This window comes from Ptychodera flava, chromosome 8 (assembly GCF_041260155.1).
Source record: "Ptychodera flava strain L36383 chromosome 8, AS_Pfla_20210202, whole genome shotgun sequence".
Classification (NCBI taxonomy): domain Eukaryota; kingdom Metazoa; phylum Hemichordata; class Enteropneusta; family Ptychoderidae; genus Ptychodera; species Ptychodera flava.
The window spans coordinates 3,446,198-3,463,505 of NC_091935.1; the positions used below are offsets into that span (position 1 = coordinate 3,446,198).

The following is a 17,308-nucleotide window of genomic DNA, read 5'->3' on the forward strand; positions in this document are numbered from 1 at the left end:
GTTTGAACCGTCATTCAATATGATATTGCTCAAGTTAAAAGACAACTCAAAATCAGGCACTACTTTCTTTACGGACTAAAGAGATTTTTAGGCATGCAGGCTTTGCTATGTCAAGTCAAAACCAGCCTGTAAAAGAGAAGGAATCCCGTTTTGAAACACCATAGCTATGAACCCCACATTTGACAGAGTGGAAATGACGTGTAAAGGTTCCATAAATGTGATGAAGCGCGCTGGAACCTATGTGACCGATATTTTATTGAAAACCTCAGTAATGCTGGAAGCTATAGCTTAATTTGTGGTTGGAAAAAAATTCATACGGTTGATATCTCACCATCTTTCAAGAAACAGATGCACTTAGCTGAAGTTTCGTGACCGTGTTCTTTCCTTGTCAATCCATCAACTTAGGGGATGCGACTCACCGGAACTGCCCTCAAACATCGTATGGGACCCATACGACTAATGTAAACACTGTATTGACAAAACATGTTTGTTATAGTGTACATCGTGCAATTTAAAAGTTGCAGTTGATATCGTCATCTGTATCGTACATGAAGTATATTGTTTGTAACCATGTCGCACACGTGCAGTTTCGACGAGCCCCTGCCTTGTAGGTATGTAATATAACTAATGAAAGTGCAATGCTGGAGTTCATCACTTACTACCAAACTTTTAGAGTAACGTAAGAAAGCACCGAAAGTTAACATACAGATTTCAAACGCAAAATTTCCTTCATTAAAGAAAAAAATGGAGAAAAATTGTATTTGCTTTATGAAAATAATGTACTTTCCATATATTTGCTATGACATCAATTTGATATAAACAGCAGCTATCAATTATGGTTCTTCAATTTATTATTAATATAAACAACAACAACAACAACAATATTGCTTAGTTTCTTGTGGGCAAGATTACGTCACTAGGAACAAAACATGCACTTTTCCAAATGAGTGAGAAATATTTTATATCCAAGGTAAGAGAACAATCTTGCAACTTTTAATGCTTTGCACTGAAGTTCTGTCGAGTATTTATGAGGAGCACTGGGGATTTTGGCATTTGTGCAAAGAGGCCAAATAGTGTTTTGTTTAGAACCGTGACAAAATTCAATCAGAGATATACATATTGCGTCCGTCTGGTGGTGACTTCATTTTCCAAACTGATCTAGACAACTTAATTTCAAATAGAATTTTCTTTGCCAAGTTTCGGCCTCTAAAATGTTCACAGAAGTCAAAACCTAATTTTGAGTAAACATACCATATTCATCAAGTTGCCGCTTTACAGATAAAATACTTTACTATTTTGTAAATGGTTTGGTCTCCAGTCGTCAATGACACCGTGCTCTAATTTGACGCAAAATGCCTGCTTCCCTGTCTGGTATTTTACATCACACCTGCCGGGCTCTGTCAAGGGACCTGGTTAATGAGAAATTATTAAACTCTTGGTGTTGTGTCATAATTTGAACAAGTTGGAAGAAGAACATCCAGTGCCAGAACCTGTATAACAAATTTCACAGCAATGGGAGTAAAATGTACAGTGATCATTTCGTCATAATTTGAACAAATCAGAATGAGGACATCCTGCATAGGCAACTACTGTCACGATTTCCAAGTTGAGATACGCAATAAATTATCTTATGTAAGTATCACCTTATGGAGGGTTAGTGACGGTGCCATATGAATTGGCATGCCAAAATGTGAGCTGATAAATTAAATGTACTGACCATTGGACTATTCTAGACCACGTCATCTTTCGGCCTTCTCATTTGAGAGACATACAAAAAATGGACAAAACCCAATTCGTGGAACATGCACAGACACTATGGTGTTATAACATGTGAATTTGTGGGTACAGTAGTCATTCTTAGACTGAAAGATTCATTCATGAATGGGTACTCCTGCAATCTCCAAGTATAGGTTCAGAAATTGATAGCAGAGCAATAATACACTTGTTACTCTTTCAGTCTAAAATCATTCTAAAAGAAATCATTCCATCTATTCAACTACATAGTCTTATTCTGCATATAACCTATACAAATGCTTGAACAGAACACAAAATTTGATACACAATAAACCACATATACAAGATAGACACCATACTGTCATTTTCATCAATATGTTTTATTCTCTATTTGGTCAATATGTGCCTTTCAAGCTGCAAAATACAAAAATAGCTTTTAAAACAACTTTCCATGATTTAAAATTCTACAATTTCTCTTCAATTCATCACATTCCATAATTTGCTCTCCATATTTACAGGAAATAGAGGGAAAAGGAATAAGTGAATACAGTAAATGGGTCCACACTTCTTTCAAAGACAGTATAGTAATTTAAAACATTAAGAAAAACACACACAAGAAGGACTGTATAGGATTAGATGAAAATTTCATCACTCAAAGGTGCTGTCCATGATTTCATACCACAAACTCATGAGGGGGAAATATTGCAGAGATTCCAATTGATTGATGAATCTCTCAATCTAGTGGTGAAGGTGTACATACTAAAACACAAAATAAAATATATTGTCAAACGCATATCAGAACAATCATAAACTACAACAGAAGCTTTATGGTACAATGTTACAAACTGTGGTTTTACAACATTTGGCTGAAGTAAATTTCAGAATGAAATGATCATAAACATAATTTTTAAGACCTTCCTTTGTATATGACTGTCGTCTGTTTTGATGTAAAGGTGATTACGGTACAAACAAGGAAAGTATGTATTTTTTATAACGATTAAGAAATAAAAGTCATCAAAGTTGGTGATGGGTCCACATATTCACATTTTGTCCTAAAATGTTAACAAAGGAATGTAGATTTAAAAATATTTACAGGTGTACAACTGAGTGACAGATCCATTGGACAAGCACTTCTAACTCGTTATGTCATGGTAAGTTACTCATATCTAATACATCCATATATGTACTTCATTCTCATGTTTGAGATGACATTTTACTTTTTTAACACAACATAGAATTTTTCAGAAGGTTATAAGCTCTGTCATGAATTGTCAAAAACAAGACTGGTCAAAAAATTTGTATTAAAAAGATATGATATAAGTAAATATTCAAACAAGTCTATAAGATGAGATATATGTACACTTGGTTTCTATTTTAGAAATTTTAGTTCACATTAGTATGATCCAAAACTCCAGATGTCTACAGTTACATTTAGTGTCCGGAAGTACTTTTCAGTGTGTTACTAATTGGATAGACTCAACGATACAGTTGTGTGTGTCTACAATGCCACCTCTCACCCTTAACCCAACTGAAAGGGCAGTGATGTATACATCTAACAAAATATTCTTGGAACCAATCACATTGTTCAGGATAGTTTATTTCACAGCATACCGGGGTAAAATGACAGCCAACATGGATCTTGGAGTTGGACTTCATAACTATTTATGTTAGGCTAATCCTTTGTTTGAGAAGCCTTCTGTGTCAGTTGTGGGCTGTATTTCATTTCCTTGAGTTTAATACCATGTTATCATACGCTGCTCCATGAGTACACGGCTGGACTTGACTGAATACCCATACACAAGTGAATATTTCAGTCTACTGGTTTGATTAATTGTTGCAAATTTGATAAAATATGAAACATTTACTGTTACTGAAATCATGCTTTAACTCTTCACATGCACACACAGCCTCTAAAAAAAAAATCTTATCCATTGATTGAAGGCTGAATACCTCTGCAAAACATTCCATGAAATCAAGAAACATTTAACAATACTTAGAAATTGTTCTCTTTTAAAAGTTTTGTGTTAAACTTGAAATTTTCAGGAAGCTGTTGGCAAGAATGGCTGACACTACAGTCAATGCTATCAGCTAAACTACGACTTGATATGTACCTTTACATTTATAGTGTAACAAAATTATACTGATATCATCATAGACTGTTTTGAAGTTAGATTATCTTAATATGAAAAAATAGCAATTGCTAACTTCCTATCATTCAAGTCTGTAAAACCAGTTACTAAAATTCATCTTATTTTTTTTCAGATAGACACGAGTTGTAAAACTGTAAAATAGCAATTCTAACCTGCTGAACTTTACTGAATGTACAATTAGTAAATTGAGAGTACAGACTAATTAAAAATATCTTGACCACAATGAGCTTGAGAAAAAATAGCAACTGCTGTAAAATAATAAATATAAAAAAAAAATCTACAGCTAACTCTAACTACATGTATGCCTTCACTATACACCGTAATATGTTGTGTCACGATCACCCTGCAAGATATATGCTTCTTCTTCTCTGTAATCGATTTCTAAACTGTCCTCTTGTCTCTTTTCAAGTGGTAGGGCCATCTTAAGTAAATCTGACACGTACTGGTACTGTTTTGGAAGAAGAGAAAAAAAGCTGAAATGAGATACATGGCCTTGGCAGAAATCTTGGGAGAGCAGGATGGAGATATTCGTGTGTGACAAGTCACCTCTATCACAATCATTTTGTAAAAAGAACATCACTATTAGAGTAGACTACAGAATGCAAGGTATGGGATTGGTCTGGTTCCCTGACCCATTTCTACCGCTGGCTGTGCTGCTAACGAAAATACGGTCAGGTATAGGGTAACGTTTCAGTCAGAATTTTGACTGCATATTAATGAGCACAGTCACCTGACAAGATCATGTGATCAGCACATCTGTACAGTGGCAAGCTCGGAAATTAGGTGATGAAACATCGAATGTTGAAGTTGTTTGCACGGCTTCACATTTAAGTCTCGAACTCTGTTCTTTTATGATGGTATTTAGTGTTGACATGACAATTATTGTCTATGATTTTATTTCTCAGACGTGACTTGGTGACCATATGATGACCTTTGGCATTTACGGCAATGACTCAAAAATAAATGACTTTTCGTTTTTCATTCAAGGTCGACATAGGATGCTTGATTTTGGAAACTATGGAGGTGAATTACCCCATTGGCATACGAAATCTAAATTCAAAGGTAGCTCCAAGCTGGAAGTAAATTCAACGCAATCACTGTACTCATACTATTGACCAATTATAGCCATGCTTAAAATAACGCATACCTGACCCTATTTTCGTTAGCAGCACAGCCAGCGGTAGAAATGGGTCGTGGAACCAGACTAGGTATGGAATAAACCATATTACAGCTCAACACTATCTTAGGGGGTATTTTTCAGTTATTTAAATATGAAAGGCACCCATAGAAAAGTAGATTACTGGCACAAGGAAATCAAAATCCACCATTCTTGCATTCTGCCTGTTATAACCCTGCCACCACCATGGTTTGGCCCAAATAATAGGGCCGTTCACAGTTTACGTCACTGTTCTCTCATTAATATGCAAAAATAAATATTTGTCCGCATTTTTAGATTACGCTTTTGAAAATTACGCATGCAAGAACGACGAAAATACATCTCAGTGGGCAACTGCTAGTGTAAAAGTGAATACTAAAAACATATTCACGACTCTGAGTACTAGCTGCAAAAACGGCCACGCATGCACATGGATAAAATTTGTCCGCATTTCAAGCTGCGTGTCCGATGTCCGCGCGCGAACAGCTATATTTAGTAACAAACCTGTAACCGTGAACAGCGCTATTGTTATCAGTGGTGAGTAGAGACCTGTTAGAAGGAAATTGGGGTGAACAGGTTGATATGCCGACTGCTGAAATGCCAGCAGGTGTACATTATGGAAGTTAAATCATTAAACAAGGATTTTTACTTCACCATGAAAGCCCTGTAGAAAATTGTTCAGATGGGAAAGCATTTTTTCATTGCATTCAGATATAGGTAGTTGTAGTTTCACCTGTGAACGTAATAGGGATAAGAAGAGGAGACATTTTCCACACTGTGAATGACATGTATGTGTTGTGTTAACAATGAGAAGAGCAGGGCGTTGGATAAGTTGATTGCAGAAAGCTCCAGTGCCTACATGATTGTGTGCCTCCTGGGAGGTGATGACTTTCATGTATGATGTTAGTTGTTGCCTGGAGACAAATGTTGGAAGAGTTAGTCCAATGAGAGAGACAGGAGAGAAAAGTTACATGTAGCAGACACTGAAACTGCACTTTACAGCCTGAAATGTGATTTGTTTCAAGAGAGGGTTTATGGTTATGATTCTTTCAATGATAGGACAAAAGTGAGATTTACAAAACAGCTGAACCTTCCCCTTTGAGGGACTTGTTTGTGACTGTGAGGGCGTTGTCTAGATAGCACAAGTGTCACTGATACAAATTACTGTCATAGAATACTGTACTTTGAATCAAATTTCCTTGAGTGATTTTCTTCAATCTTCTTATAATTGTCAAAATCATATTTGTTTGTAGAAAATTTGCAATGCCAACTACTGATCAAGAGGGCAACAGCATCTGTAATTCTGTGATTCTCCTTGGGTTTTACTTGTTTCAGTGGTTCAGGGCCAGATCAGTCCATCATAGGGGTGAGGTTACAGAGGATGGTTAACAGAGGTAATATGGAGGCTTACTTTTCATATACTACTGAAAGAGATGTGACGTGTGTGATTTTCAACTTAGAGATTATGGACAGAGAGGCAAAGAAGAAAGGTAGCATATGACATTGGCTTCTTCAAAGTCAGATATAAAATGTGTGTGTCTTGTTTCATATTTCTGGCTGGCATCTGTGGAAGTGTGTCTGTTTTTTCTGGTCATTTTGGTCATACAGCATAAAGTCACACAATATCACCAGGTGCACAGCAGAAATGTTTCAAGTTGGGTTGGACATGAAATTGACAGGGAAAAACACTGGAAAACAACAAATTTGCAAATGCTTTGGTGAGGTTTATCTGAAAGTAAACCAAGATACTTGATCATGACATGGTTCAAAATGAAGTTATCAAATTGGCCATCTTCCAACATATTTTGATGAATTTTGTATCAATGGAGGAGTTGCACTCTTGTGTCAACTAACTTGGTGATCAGAAATGAGTACAGAACTACCAGCTTATGACATTCTAAAATATTAAATGTGATAACACAAATTTTTTTTAAATGATGGAAAATTTAAACTGTTTAGATAATTATGGGGTTATATCTGCAAGTCGACTGCTTAAAGAATGTGGCAGGGAACTGCAAATAAACACATACTTAGATAATTCTTTTTGTGTAGCTGATTAAATTGCTACAATAATGTCAAAGGAAAATTAATTTTCAAATCAAATCAAAAAATCAAATTTGACCTCAATGCAAGATATCTTATCATTGAAAGTACCATACCCTCTCAAAAAACAAAGGAAAGTGCGCATGCATGTGGCTTTTTAAACTCCATTTTCAATGTCTTGGTCAGTCGGTGCCACATCATATGACTCCCCAGACTTGCGGTCACGGTTTCTCGTGCTCTCTCCATCAGTTGTCAACGGTAACTGCATCTTGAGCAAGCCTGACACATAATAGTACTGAAAAGAGAAAGAGTTACGCAGAGTTTTGGTGGTGAGCGGGTTTTAGGGCACCTGATAAAATGATTTGGTGAGATTACGGTTGATAACAGCTTGTACTTTCTGTCAATAGCAGAGTGTTTATCGATTTATGGCAGAAGCAATATGGTTAGTATGCCACCATGTTAAAATATGAGGCAACATTCAAAAGCAAGGTAAGGGGGGAGACAATTAACAATGATGATGGCATTGATATTACACTATCTTCCTTCAGCGAAGGCGGTAACTGCCTGTCTGCCTACAACCAGGCAGGTAAATGTTTGGCCAGTCAGTTGAAATTTTACTGTTATATTAGAAATATCTTTTAGAATTTTAGTTTGTTGAGATCAGAGCAGATGTTTACCACGCATACAATATGTGGGACATATTTATCAGGGCAGGTAAAATATTGCTCAGGCAGGTAACTTTTCTAAAGTTACCTGCCATGTGTCTTGTAATTATGTTTCCCATACTCCTTCATTTACATATGGCTGCAGACATTCAATCAAACGATGGAACCCTGTACATATCATTGGAATATTTTGGTTCAAAACTCAGTGCAAATACTGTGCATGTGCTGTAAAAAATCTCTCAAAGCAATAACAATTACATTTCCCACTATCTTTCCTTCATTTTATCGTTAAAGTTGATACACAGTGATAACTTGCAAATAGACTGTCAACAGTCCATCGTGCCTTCTTTGCCTAAAATACCATTGTAGCCACTGTGGTATACTGGTATGGTATTTTTTTTCCTACAGAATGCTACACAATGGCTGCCTGACTATCTATTTGCAAAAATCAGATACTTATTGAAATTCAAGAAATACCAGGGCCTAAATCTTAATCCTCAATAATGTATGCCATCACGTCATTTGGTCATGTGAAATCTCACAATGATTCCTTTTACATAAGGCAGTTTAAAGGTTATCTGAGTTTGGATTTGCCATTTCTGAGGATGTTCTTCTTTATCTCTAAGATGGTTTGCCCTTATGTACAAATAACTCCTCCATACATGGCTGCCTCCATGTGTAATAAGCAGATTTCAAAATGAATGCGTCAATGTACACACAGCATACCCTATGACAAGATGGCTTCCATCAGATGTAAACAGCCGATTGAAAGATGACAACATAGTGAACACTCGTGCTTCCTTCCCCCTGTAATTTAGTTGCAATTTTGATGATATATCATTATGTTTGTTCTACAAAAACAACTTACGAGGAATGACAAGTACTTGCCTTGCCAACCTGATGTAATTTTTACAAATGAATTCAAGTTAACACAAACTTTAATTGTCAACATTTACACAAGACACTACACACATGGAGGTTACAAAATTGTGTCAACAAGATGAATTCTAGGCATTTAAACATGATTTGGGAATAGGACAGGAAATTTATTTTTGACATTGAGAACAAAAACAAAGGAAAGGACATCAAGAGTTGAACACTCGAAGCTTGACAGTGGGCAGAGAAAGAGCATCTTCAAGTCTAGTCTTTAAGCTAGAAACATAAAGATAATGTAGACTCAACAACAGCAACTTTACAGTGAAGATCCGACTACAATGTGAAGACAACTACACAACCTACCGTTAGAAGAGCCACAATAACACCTAGCAGACCTCCTCCCAGGACATCACTCCAGTGGTGTTTGTAATCTGATATCCGTGATAATGAACACATCAGTGCCAACATCAACACCGCAATCTGTAACACTGGCTTGACAAGCCTGGAAATTTTCCATGTGAATCTCACTTCCAGATACAACTGCAATAGAAAGAGTGATATCAAAGCAAGAGTGTTGAATGCTTTTTCATGGGTGTAAGCAAATTGTGATTTACATTAAAGCAGCCAAGGAGGAGGGCCAGGGATTTTACAAAGAGTATGTATTATTCACAGAGGATAACCTATTCATGAACAAAAAAGATTTGATGAGAAAAAATTGGCAAAAATAAGTTAAAATACCTGTCAGATTGGGGTCTGTTGTGAAAGATAAATATACTATACACCTGTGCACTTTGTTTGAGGTTGAAAATGTTTTTTGTGACTTAAACTTAGTTTACAATATCTTTGGACAAAAGATCTTGAGGTCATGAAAACAAAGGCACATTTACTTTACTCACCACTAAATAGAGGGCGCAATACCATGCCACTGAAGAATGCCCGGATACAAAAGACAACCTGGCAAAAGAAGAAAACAAAAAAATTTCACATATGGTAGATATAGTTAGAGATTTGGCTCTTTTCAGAGTAATATGATTGCTGTCTTATCATCATGCAGACACTGAATGTCACTTCAACGATTTGGTAACTTTGGTGTTTGCATCGAACCGTCTTGATTTCTTCTTACGTCAATATGTTGAATCAAAAACATAGTAGAGTATAATAAATTGAAGTGAAAGAACAAATTACTGTCAAACGAGATGTACAGAGTACAGTATATATGTGAAGAAACTGAAGACAACATTTACTTCACATGGTGAGTGAGTCATGACCTACCTTGCCTCATCAATTTGACCTGCATCTCCGGTACACACATCAGCCTCAATATAACCATCAGAACATTAAACAAGTTGTAATTTGGTTTGCAGACAGTGAGGAAGTGGGGCCGTAGTCTTCCCATCATCAGTTTGATTGTCTGTGTCAGCAGATTGGTTGTCGCCATCCCAAAGCCAAAGACACCAATGATAAAGTAAAGATGGTAGACTAGCGGGGGACTGACACTGTGTTAAGGTGTCTGGGTCTGAAGTATGAACTCCTTATCTCAGTCCTTTTTTTTTGCATCGAGGAAGAGTCCAATTTCAACGAAAATAATCTACAGGTATAAAAAGAGGGTATTTTCATCTGGAAAGTTTTTTCTGCTCATACCACATAAACTGTCTGTGATGTTTCTTCACAGCTACAATTACAAGACATTCAAATCATGGATTATCTCTCTAAAAGAAGCCAATAGCATGCCGGCCTAATTCTGTGGTATTGCGTCCCTCCAGGGATATGGTTGACCCTCTCCTGAACTGAGTTTTCAAGTAGGCAGTACTTTTTGATCTGCTTTTATGAAATATATTTAATGGCAATTCTTTGTTCCCATTATGTCTCGTGTTTTTGTAAGACATATATGTAATTTGACTTCAGCATTTCTGATCACTTTTTGTGGATGTAGATGTGGGGAAGCATGGTTGTAGCCGTAACAACCTCCCCCTCCCATTCACAACACCCTTGGCACCACCAATCATTAACCCTTCGAGTGCCAAAGTCAATTTTTGTCGCCTTTAAAAATATACCTCAGTCAATTTTTTCAAATTTTTGATGAAAAACTGTAGCTGATGAAATGTGATGTCCATTTGGTTCAAAATTATCAAAGAAATAACAGAAAAATACATAAAAATTTGCAAAATGTTATAAGTTTAGTGGAAAAATTACGGCACTCAAAGGGTTAATCCATGACATTGTCAGGAAATTTAAATTGCAACATCAATAAAAGAAGACGGATCTGTACGCGGGTGGTTGAACATCTAAATTTGCATGTGTATGAAACTTCATATCCGTATTTGCAGAGATATTGTATAGATATACAATGACTTACAACTCAAACTCAATACACCACAGAATAGACAGTGGGGTGGAAGAGCAGCACAGAATAGACAGTGGGGTGAAAGAACAGCACAGAATAGACAGTGGGGTGAAAGAACAGCACAGAATAGACAGTGGGGTGAAAGAACAGCACAGAATAGACAGTGGGGGGAAGAACAGCACAGAATAGACAGTGGGGTGGAAGAACAGCACAGAATAGACAGTGGGGTGAAAGAAGAGCACAGAATAGACAGTGGGGTGAAAGAACAGCACAGAATAGACAGTGGGGTGAAAGAACAGCACAGAATAGACAGTGGGGTGGAAGAACAGCACAGAATAGACAGTGGGGTGGAAGAACAGCACAGAATAGACAGTGGGGTGGAAGAACAGCACAGAATAGACAGTGGGGTGAAAGAACAGCACAGAATAGACAGTGGGTGGAAGAACAGCACAGAATAGACAGTGGGGTGAAAGAACAGCACAGAATAGACAGTGGGTGAAAGAACAGCACAGAATAGACAGTGGGGTGGAAGAACAGCACAGAATAGACAGTGGGGTGAAAGAAAAGCACAGAATAGACAGTGGGGTGAAAGAACAGCACAGAATAGACAGTGGGGTGAAGAACAGCACAGAATAGACAGTGGGGTGAAAGAACAGCACAGAATAGACAGTGGGTGAAAGAACAGCACAGAATAGACAGTGGGGTGGAAGAACAGCACAGAATAGACAGTGGGGTGAAAGAACAGCACAGAATAGACAGTGGGGTGAAAGAACAGCACAGAATAGACAGTGGGGTGAAAGAACAGCACAGAATAGACAGTGGGGGAAAGAACAGCACAGAATAGACAGTGGGGTGGAAGAACAGCACAGAATAGACAGTGGGGTGGAAGAACAGCACAGAATAGACAGTGGGTGAAAGAACAGCACAGAATAGACAGTGGGGTGGAAGAACAGCACAGAATAGACAGTGGGGTGAAAGAACAGCACAGAATAGACAGTGGGGTGAAAGAACAGCACAGAATAGACAGTGGGGTGGAAGAACAGCACAGAATAGACAGTGGGGTGAAAGAACAGCACAGAATAGACAGTGGGGTGAAAGAACAGCACAGAATAGACAGTGGGTGGAAGAACAGCACAGAATAGACAGTGGGGTGGAAGAACACTGTCAACTGTCTGTGGAAACTGTAATAGGTGTGTAATAGATATAGAGTCAGGAAGAATTTTCACCAATGCACTGTCTTTACAGTAGTATTACCATGATGTTTTCACAGAGAATCTTGTATGAACAATGGTCATGTAAATGCATATTTGCAGAATTAGTGTGTCCGAAGAACTCTGTGCCAAATTGCATTTATGAAGACAATCAGATTTCTTAGGAGCTTAAAGCTGAACTCCCCCCTCCCAGATTGTGTTAAGCTGTTAAATGTGTGTCCAGTAATCTCAGTCAAACCACAGAATTTCCAATATCAAAGCTTTTTTCCTTGTTCAAACTGTTGTAGCATGGAAGTGTGTCTCTCAAAACCTCATCTGAGATGTATTGTCTAAGCTGAAGTGCCAATTAACAGTTGAGTGGCTCTTTCATAGTGGTTACTTACTGCAATGCAAGGTATTGCTATTCCCAGAACTATCAGCAGCAGTGTTGAAATCGTGTCTTTCTTGTACGGATATTTGATTGTGTCATCGTTGCAATAGAACCCACGATGAAAAGGTGCCACAAAGTGCTCCACCAGTAATATTGGTATAAATACTGAAATAAAACAGACCAATGTAAAATGTTTCATTTTTTTCAATAAACATACAAACTTTCAATGCAACACAAAGACTAATTGATCAATTCTAAGATTGTCCTGTTTGCACACTAGTTTGTATTCATCAGGTTTGATCACTAGTGCAATGTTTCAATAAATTATGGTCATTAGTGTTTTAACTGAAGTATAAAACTGCATCCTACTGTGTTTGAATTGAAGGTGAATCTCTACAGTTGAGGCGAAGTTCAAATATCCTGAGAGATTATTAGAGAAGCATGTACAAAAGAAGGAAGTTCATACTTTGTTTCTCAATGCTATTTTTTGCCATGCATATGTGCAATGAATTTGGCCTGACAACTCAAAACTAGCTATCACTGCTATATCACAATAGTCCTGCTTGGCGCAAAACTTGACACCATCACCATGACACTTTATCTTCTGACCCTTGCAGTCAGTAATGGAGGCCAAACTTTGATTGCCAATTGTAAATCAATAGAGGGCTCACCATACATACGGTATGTATGACACCTTGCTACAGTGTAAACTTGATATGATTTGAAGTTTCAAAACAAACTTGTGGATGCTCTGCATGTATGCTTAGAATGGTCCACTTTATAGTTATTTTTCAGATTCTATCTTAAAATCATATGTGTTTACAGTATCCACAATATAACATAATTTACATATGGGACAAAAGTTTAGCCACAACAGTAAGATGTGTTACTTCCAATGTCAACCATCAACATGGACAGCTTTCAAGTATAAATGCTAGACACAGAACTTTGGATGAGAAATTTTCATGAGGCTGTGTACAGCAATGAGGTATGAGACCCCGACTCCTGTGAATTTTCGCAAATGTAGGTGAAGTGGATATACTGGTAGTAAAAATCATTAACCATTAACTGCAAATATTTGCTGATTACAGAATTCAGAGCTGTATGAATTATGACCCCCAAACTGTGAGCACTGAGCATTAAAATGCTTGCACACCAACAATAGTGTCTTTATAAATTTTATCATAACTACTGGAATGCTTATTGAAGACATTTATATAACTAAAGACAATATCTCAGCTTGCTTATCTGTAACTTTTGATAATTTTTTTCTCTAGTTTTGTTTTAACATCAACTGCATTTTCTTGTTCTGTCTCCAAAATGATGTCAAGATACACAGTGTTCAGCTTGTCAACTTAGTGTGTACATACTAGACTGCACTATTATTGTTAATAAGTGAATTGTGGTCAAGACGAGAATAATCAATTAATGTAAACAATACCAGTTCATTTTGCATATACAGAATACTACGGATGCTGTGTTGACAAACAAAATATTGATGTTTTATCATGCTTTAGGGAGTAGAACAAAAATGTGCAATTGACATACACAACAAAAACAGTAGAAATATTACTAAAAGTTCAAGCTTAGTAACTTGTCCTTTAATACTTTATCTGGTCCATATTTCAAAGAACGCCATTTTCAAAAATCCTCTTATGGTAATCTTGGCCGGCCTTGTGCATTTCAAACTTAATGGCGAAAAATTTTACCATCAAACATTGAGAAAATTATTTTGAAAAGAGCATAATTGCAAATTTACATAGATAAATACCAAAACATGATGTCAGCGTGACATGTGAGTTTATAACTATACAGTGACTATTTCAAATAATATAATATACAGAAATTGGGCAATATAAATATTGGAAAAGTACCATAATATATTTTTGACCAGTCACAGTCAGGGTCAAAATCCACGACTGGAGAATACAGTACTTATTGAATCAATGGGTTCACCTGTCACCATGGCAGTACCAAGGTCAAAAGCTCTTTCTTGTGCTAATTTAAGATTAATCTGATCAAAATCAAGCACACACTGCTTGATGGTAGCCTGGCTACACATTTGGATGATTATTTATTTTTCTTGATATGAACAGGCTTTATCAGTTTATAGAGTATATGTATTTTCATTTTCCAGAAAATGAAGCTGAAATTTGTATGATCAAATCTCAAAACTCTCTCCATTCCTCTAACTGTAGCACTCACACTCAGGAAAATTTTGAAGACGGCAGTGATTCTGATAATTGCTGAACTTCTCTCAATTTACAACAATTACCCTTTCTGTTATTTCCTGCTTTTCTTTTCAGAATAATTAAGAGCAAGACGATGCATACATTGCAGTTTAAATAATGTCTGTACTACTACTAGCACTGTGTCTGGTGTAATATCAAAGTCAACTTGTTTCCACTGTCTCATGAGTTCTACCAGATTCCACCCCCTGAGACATTGAAAACAACACAATAGCTACTGCAGCACAGTGGATCAATGGCACATACTGGAAATAGTACATTTACTTTATTATATTTAAAATGAGTTTTGATAACATTTACTTTTCTCTTGAAACTAATGATTTGTAGGCTAACTACCACATATCCACAAATCTGCAAATCATTATCATTTTCTGGATAATATAATAATTAGAAGACATATGACATCACTTCACCTTATGTTGATTAAATTTTTAGTAATGGATAACCCATTTACAATAACCCTTTCCCTGCCAACTCCGTCAAAATCGGGTTGAAAGTCAGTGTAGCCAGGAGAATTGCACTGGTAGCCGTTACGCTGCCAAGTTGGTGGATTTCGGGCTGTTTTAGCCTACCCTGTACATTGCCAACTCGATGGTAACTATGAGTAGCTCGCCTGTGTGCATCCCGGTCATCCAAGGACAGGTTTTCTGATGCTACACAGCTTTTTCCATTAGAAATGGGTTTGCATTGAGTTGCATGACAGGGAAAGATGCAGAAACCTATCTGCCACTCCCCCACACCTATGGTAGGGGGACTGGTTTTTTTTGCCCGAATTTTAGGGTGATGTCCACAGCCATAGTTGGTTGCCAGGCACTTTATAGATTGCGGCCGAGTAAGACCAACTCGGTACTGCCAATCTAAAAGGTTATGACCTAAGAATAATAACAGGTAGCTCAGGCTCCTTGTTTGTTTGTTTATGCGTGTTTGTTTATTTGTTACGTATGAATATTTCCATATACAATAAAGAACCAATAAGGAGTTGTATTTGTGTTCATATTTGTCAATAAAGAACGGTTTATTTGTTTGTTTGTTTATGCATGTTTGTTTATTTGTTACTGTTATAAAGTATCTATCAGTGTAATTTACACAGATGGCATTACCCCTTTTGTCAATGGAGGCAGCGACCTATTGAGTTTTTCCACCTTGCATATGCATTTTACTGGAACCACCATGCATGGCGTACTATGAACCCCCGTAGCTCTGCATGGTAGGGCTGTGTGTTTACTGGCGTTATACGGCCTCCCACCACAGGCTGTGTAACGCCAGTAACACACAGCCCTGCCATGCAGAGCTGGAACACCCCGGTGCTAAGATGGTAAACAAGCTACATACATATATCTCTTCACGATGGACTTTCCAAACCCACTTTGTCTCTTAAATTTCCCAAAGATTGGGTCACTTATACCATGGACTCCTTTTTTTTAGCTCCATGCTTATGCTGGCTCGAGGTCTTGTGGGCGGTGGTAGTTGCCTATGCTAGTATGGACTGAATGCTATCCATAGCCATACTCTCTTGTACCACTTCCTCCCTTGCAAGATACCTTCCTACCTCCTCGTTGTACCATGGAGTACGTACGGTTCCTCTGCGAACGTACTCCATCATGGTTGTTGTTGTCATGGTGTCTTTTTTAACATCCATGGTGTTGTTGACCGAGATCTGGTCTCGGGATCCCAGTACGTCCAGTATGGGTGCTTCAGCGCGACATGTCAAATATTTTACGAGTGTCCACAAATCAACTTTAGCGCAGGTGTCACGGGTAGCAATACATTGGGTTGCTGCGGTTCCGTAGCCCTACCACTCCCTTTGCTTGTGTTGGGGGAGTCCCCCAACAAAACCAGCAAAGGGAGTGGTAGGGCTACGGAACCGCAGCAATACATTGGGTAGACCTATGGAGATATAACACTATGAATATGACCATAGAGGTAATAGTTACCTCCATGATAAAGACCATAAAAGAACCGACATGGTAGCTTGCCCTGTTGTTGTGAAAATGTTTGCTGATACTTACCAATTAGGAAGAGTACGATATCCAGAACAACTTTGTAAATTTTAATTTCAGCCATATTGTCGTCAGCTCCTGATTTTAGAACATTCAGACGTGAACCAACGTCTTCAAATCACTCAATCTGCACGACCCGAACAGCTAAAGGTAACACAGCTTCCAGCATCCACTCACGTACATACAAACTTCCGGGTGTGAGCGCCCTCATTCGAACTGTGACTTTATAAACCCGTTTGTTTTTATACACGCTGTTCTATCTCCAGAGGGCTCTATACTGTTGCCAAGTGATATGCTTCCGAATCGGGTGACCAAACACCCCAAATCCCCGAGTTACCACGAAACAAAATTATAATTAATAAAAAGAACATATCACATTGTCATTGCATCTTAGTACAGTGTCTCCCGGAAGCTTTGCCTATTGCCTATCTATATCAAATTGCAAACACCATTTTCCAAGAAATTGTGTGTCATATTGTATTAGAAGAAATAGAATTACACTTGTTTTGA

General features: G+C 37.6%; 1 protein-coding gene across 2 annotated transcripts in view; it reads right to left on the reverse strand.

The window, feature by feature from the left end:
* LOC139138216 (phospholipid phosphatase 1-like) overlaps positions 1-16,994 on the reverse strand; it is a 55,396-nt gene extending 38,402 nt beyond the window's left edge. The window contains exons 1-7 of one of the 2 annotated variants that reach the window (XR_011553559.1): positions 16,131-16,562; positions 12,563-12,714; positions 9,897-10,212; positions 9,521-9,578; positions 8,988-9,164; positions 7,200-7,378; positions 2,105-4,332 (exon numbers count right to left, since the gene is read on the reverse strand). Coding sequence is in view for 1 of the 2 variants with exons in the window: in XM_070706498.1 (XP_070562599.1) it covers positions 12,563-12,714; positions 16,808-16,862 (207 nt within the window). In the remaining variant the exon portion in view is untranslated. Of the gene's footprint in view, positions 1-2,104; positions 4,333-7,199; positions 7,379-8,987; positions 9,165-9,520; positions 9,579-9,896; positions 10,213-12,562; positions 12,715-16,130; positions 16,563-16,807 lie in introns of those variants that run through there. The other variant, XM_070706498.1, reaches the window with a different exon arrangement.
* Positions 16,995-17,308: the final 314 nt, after the last annotated feature.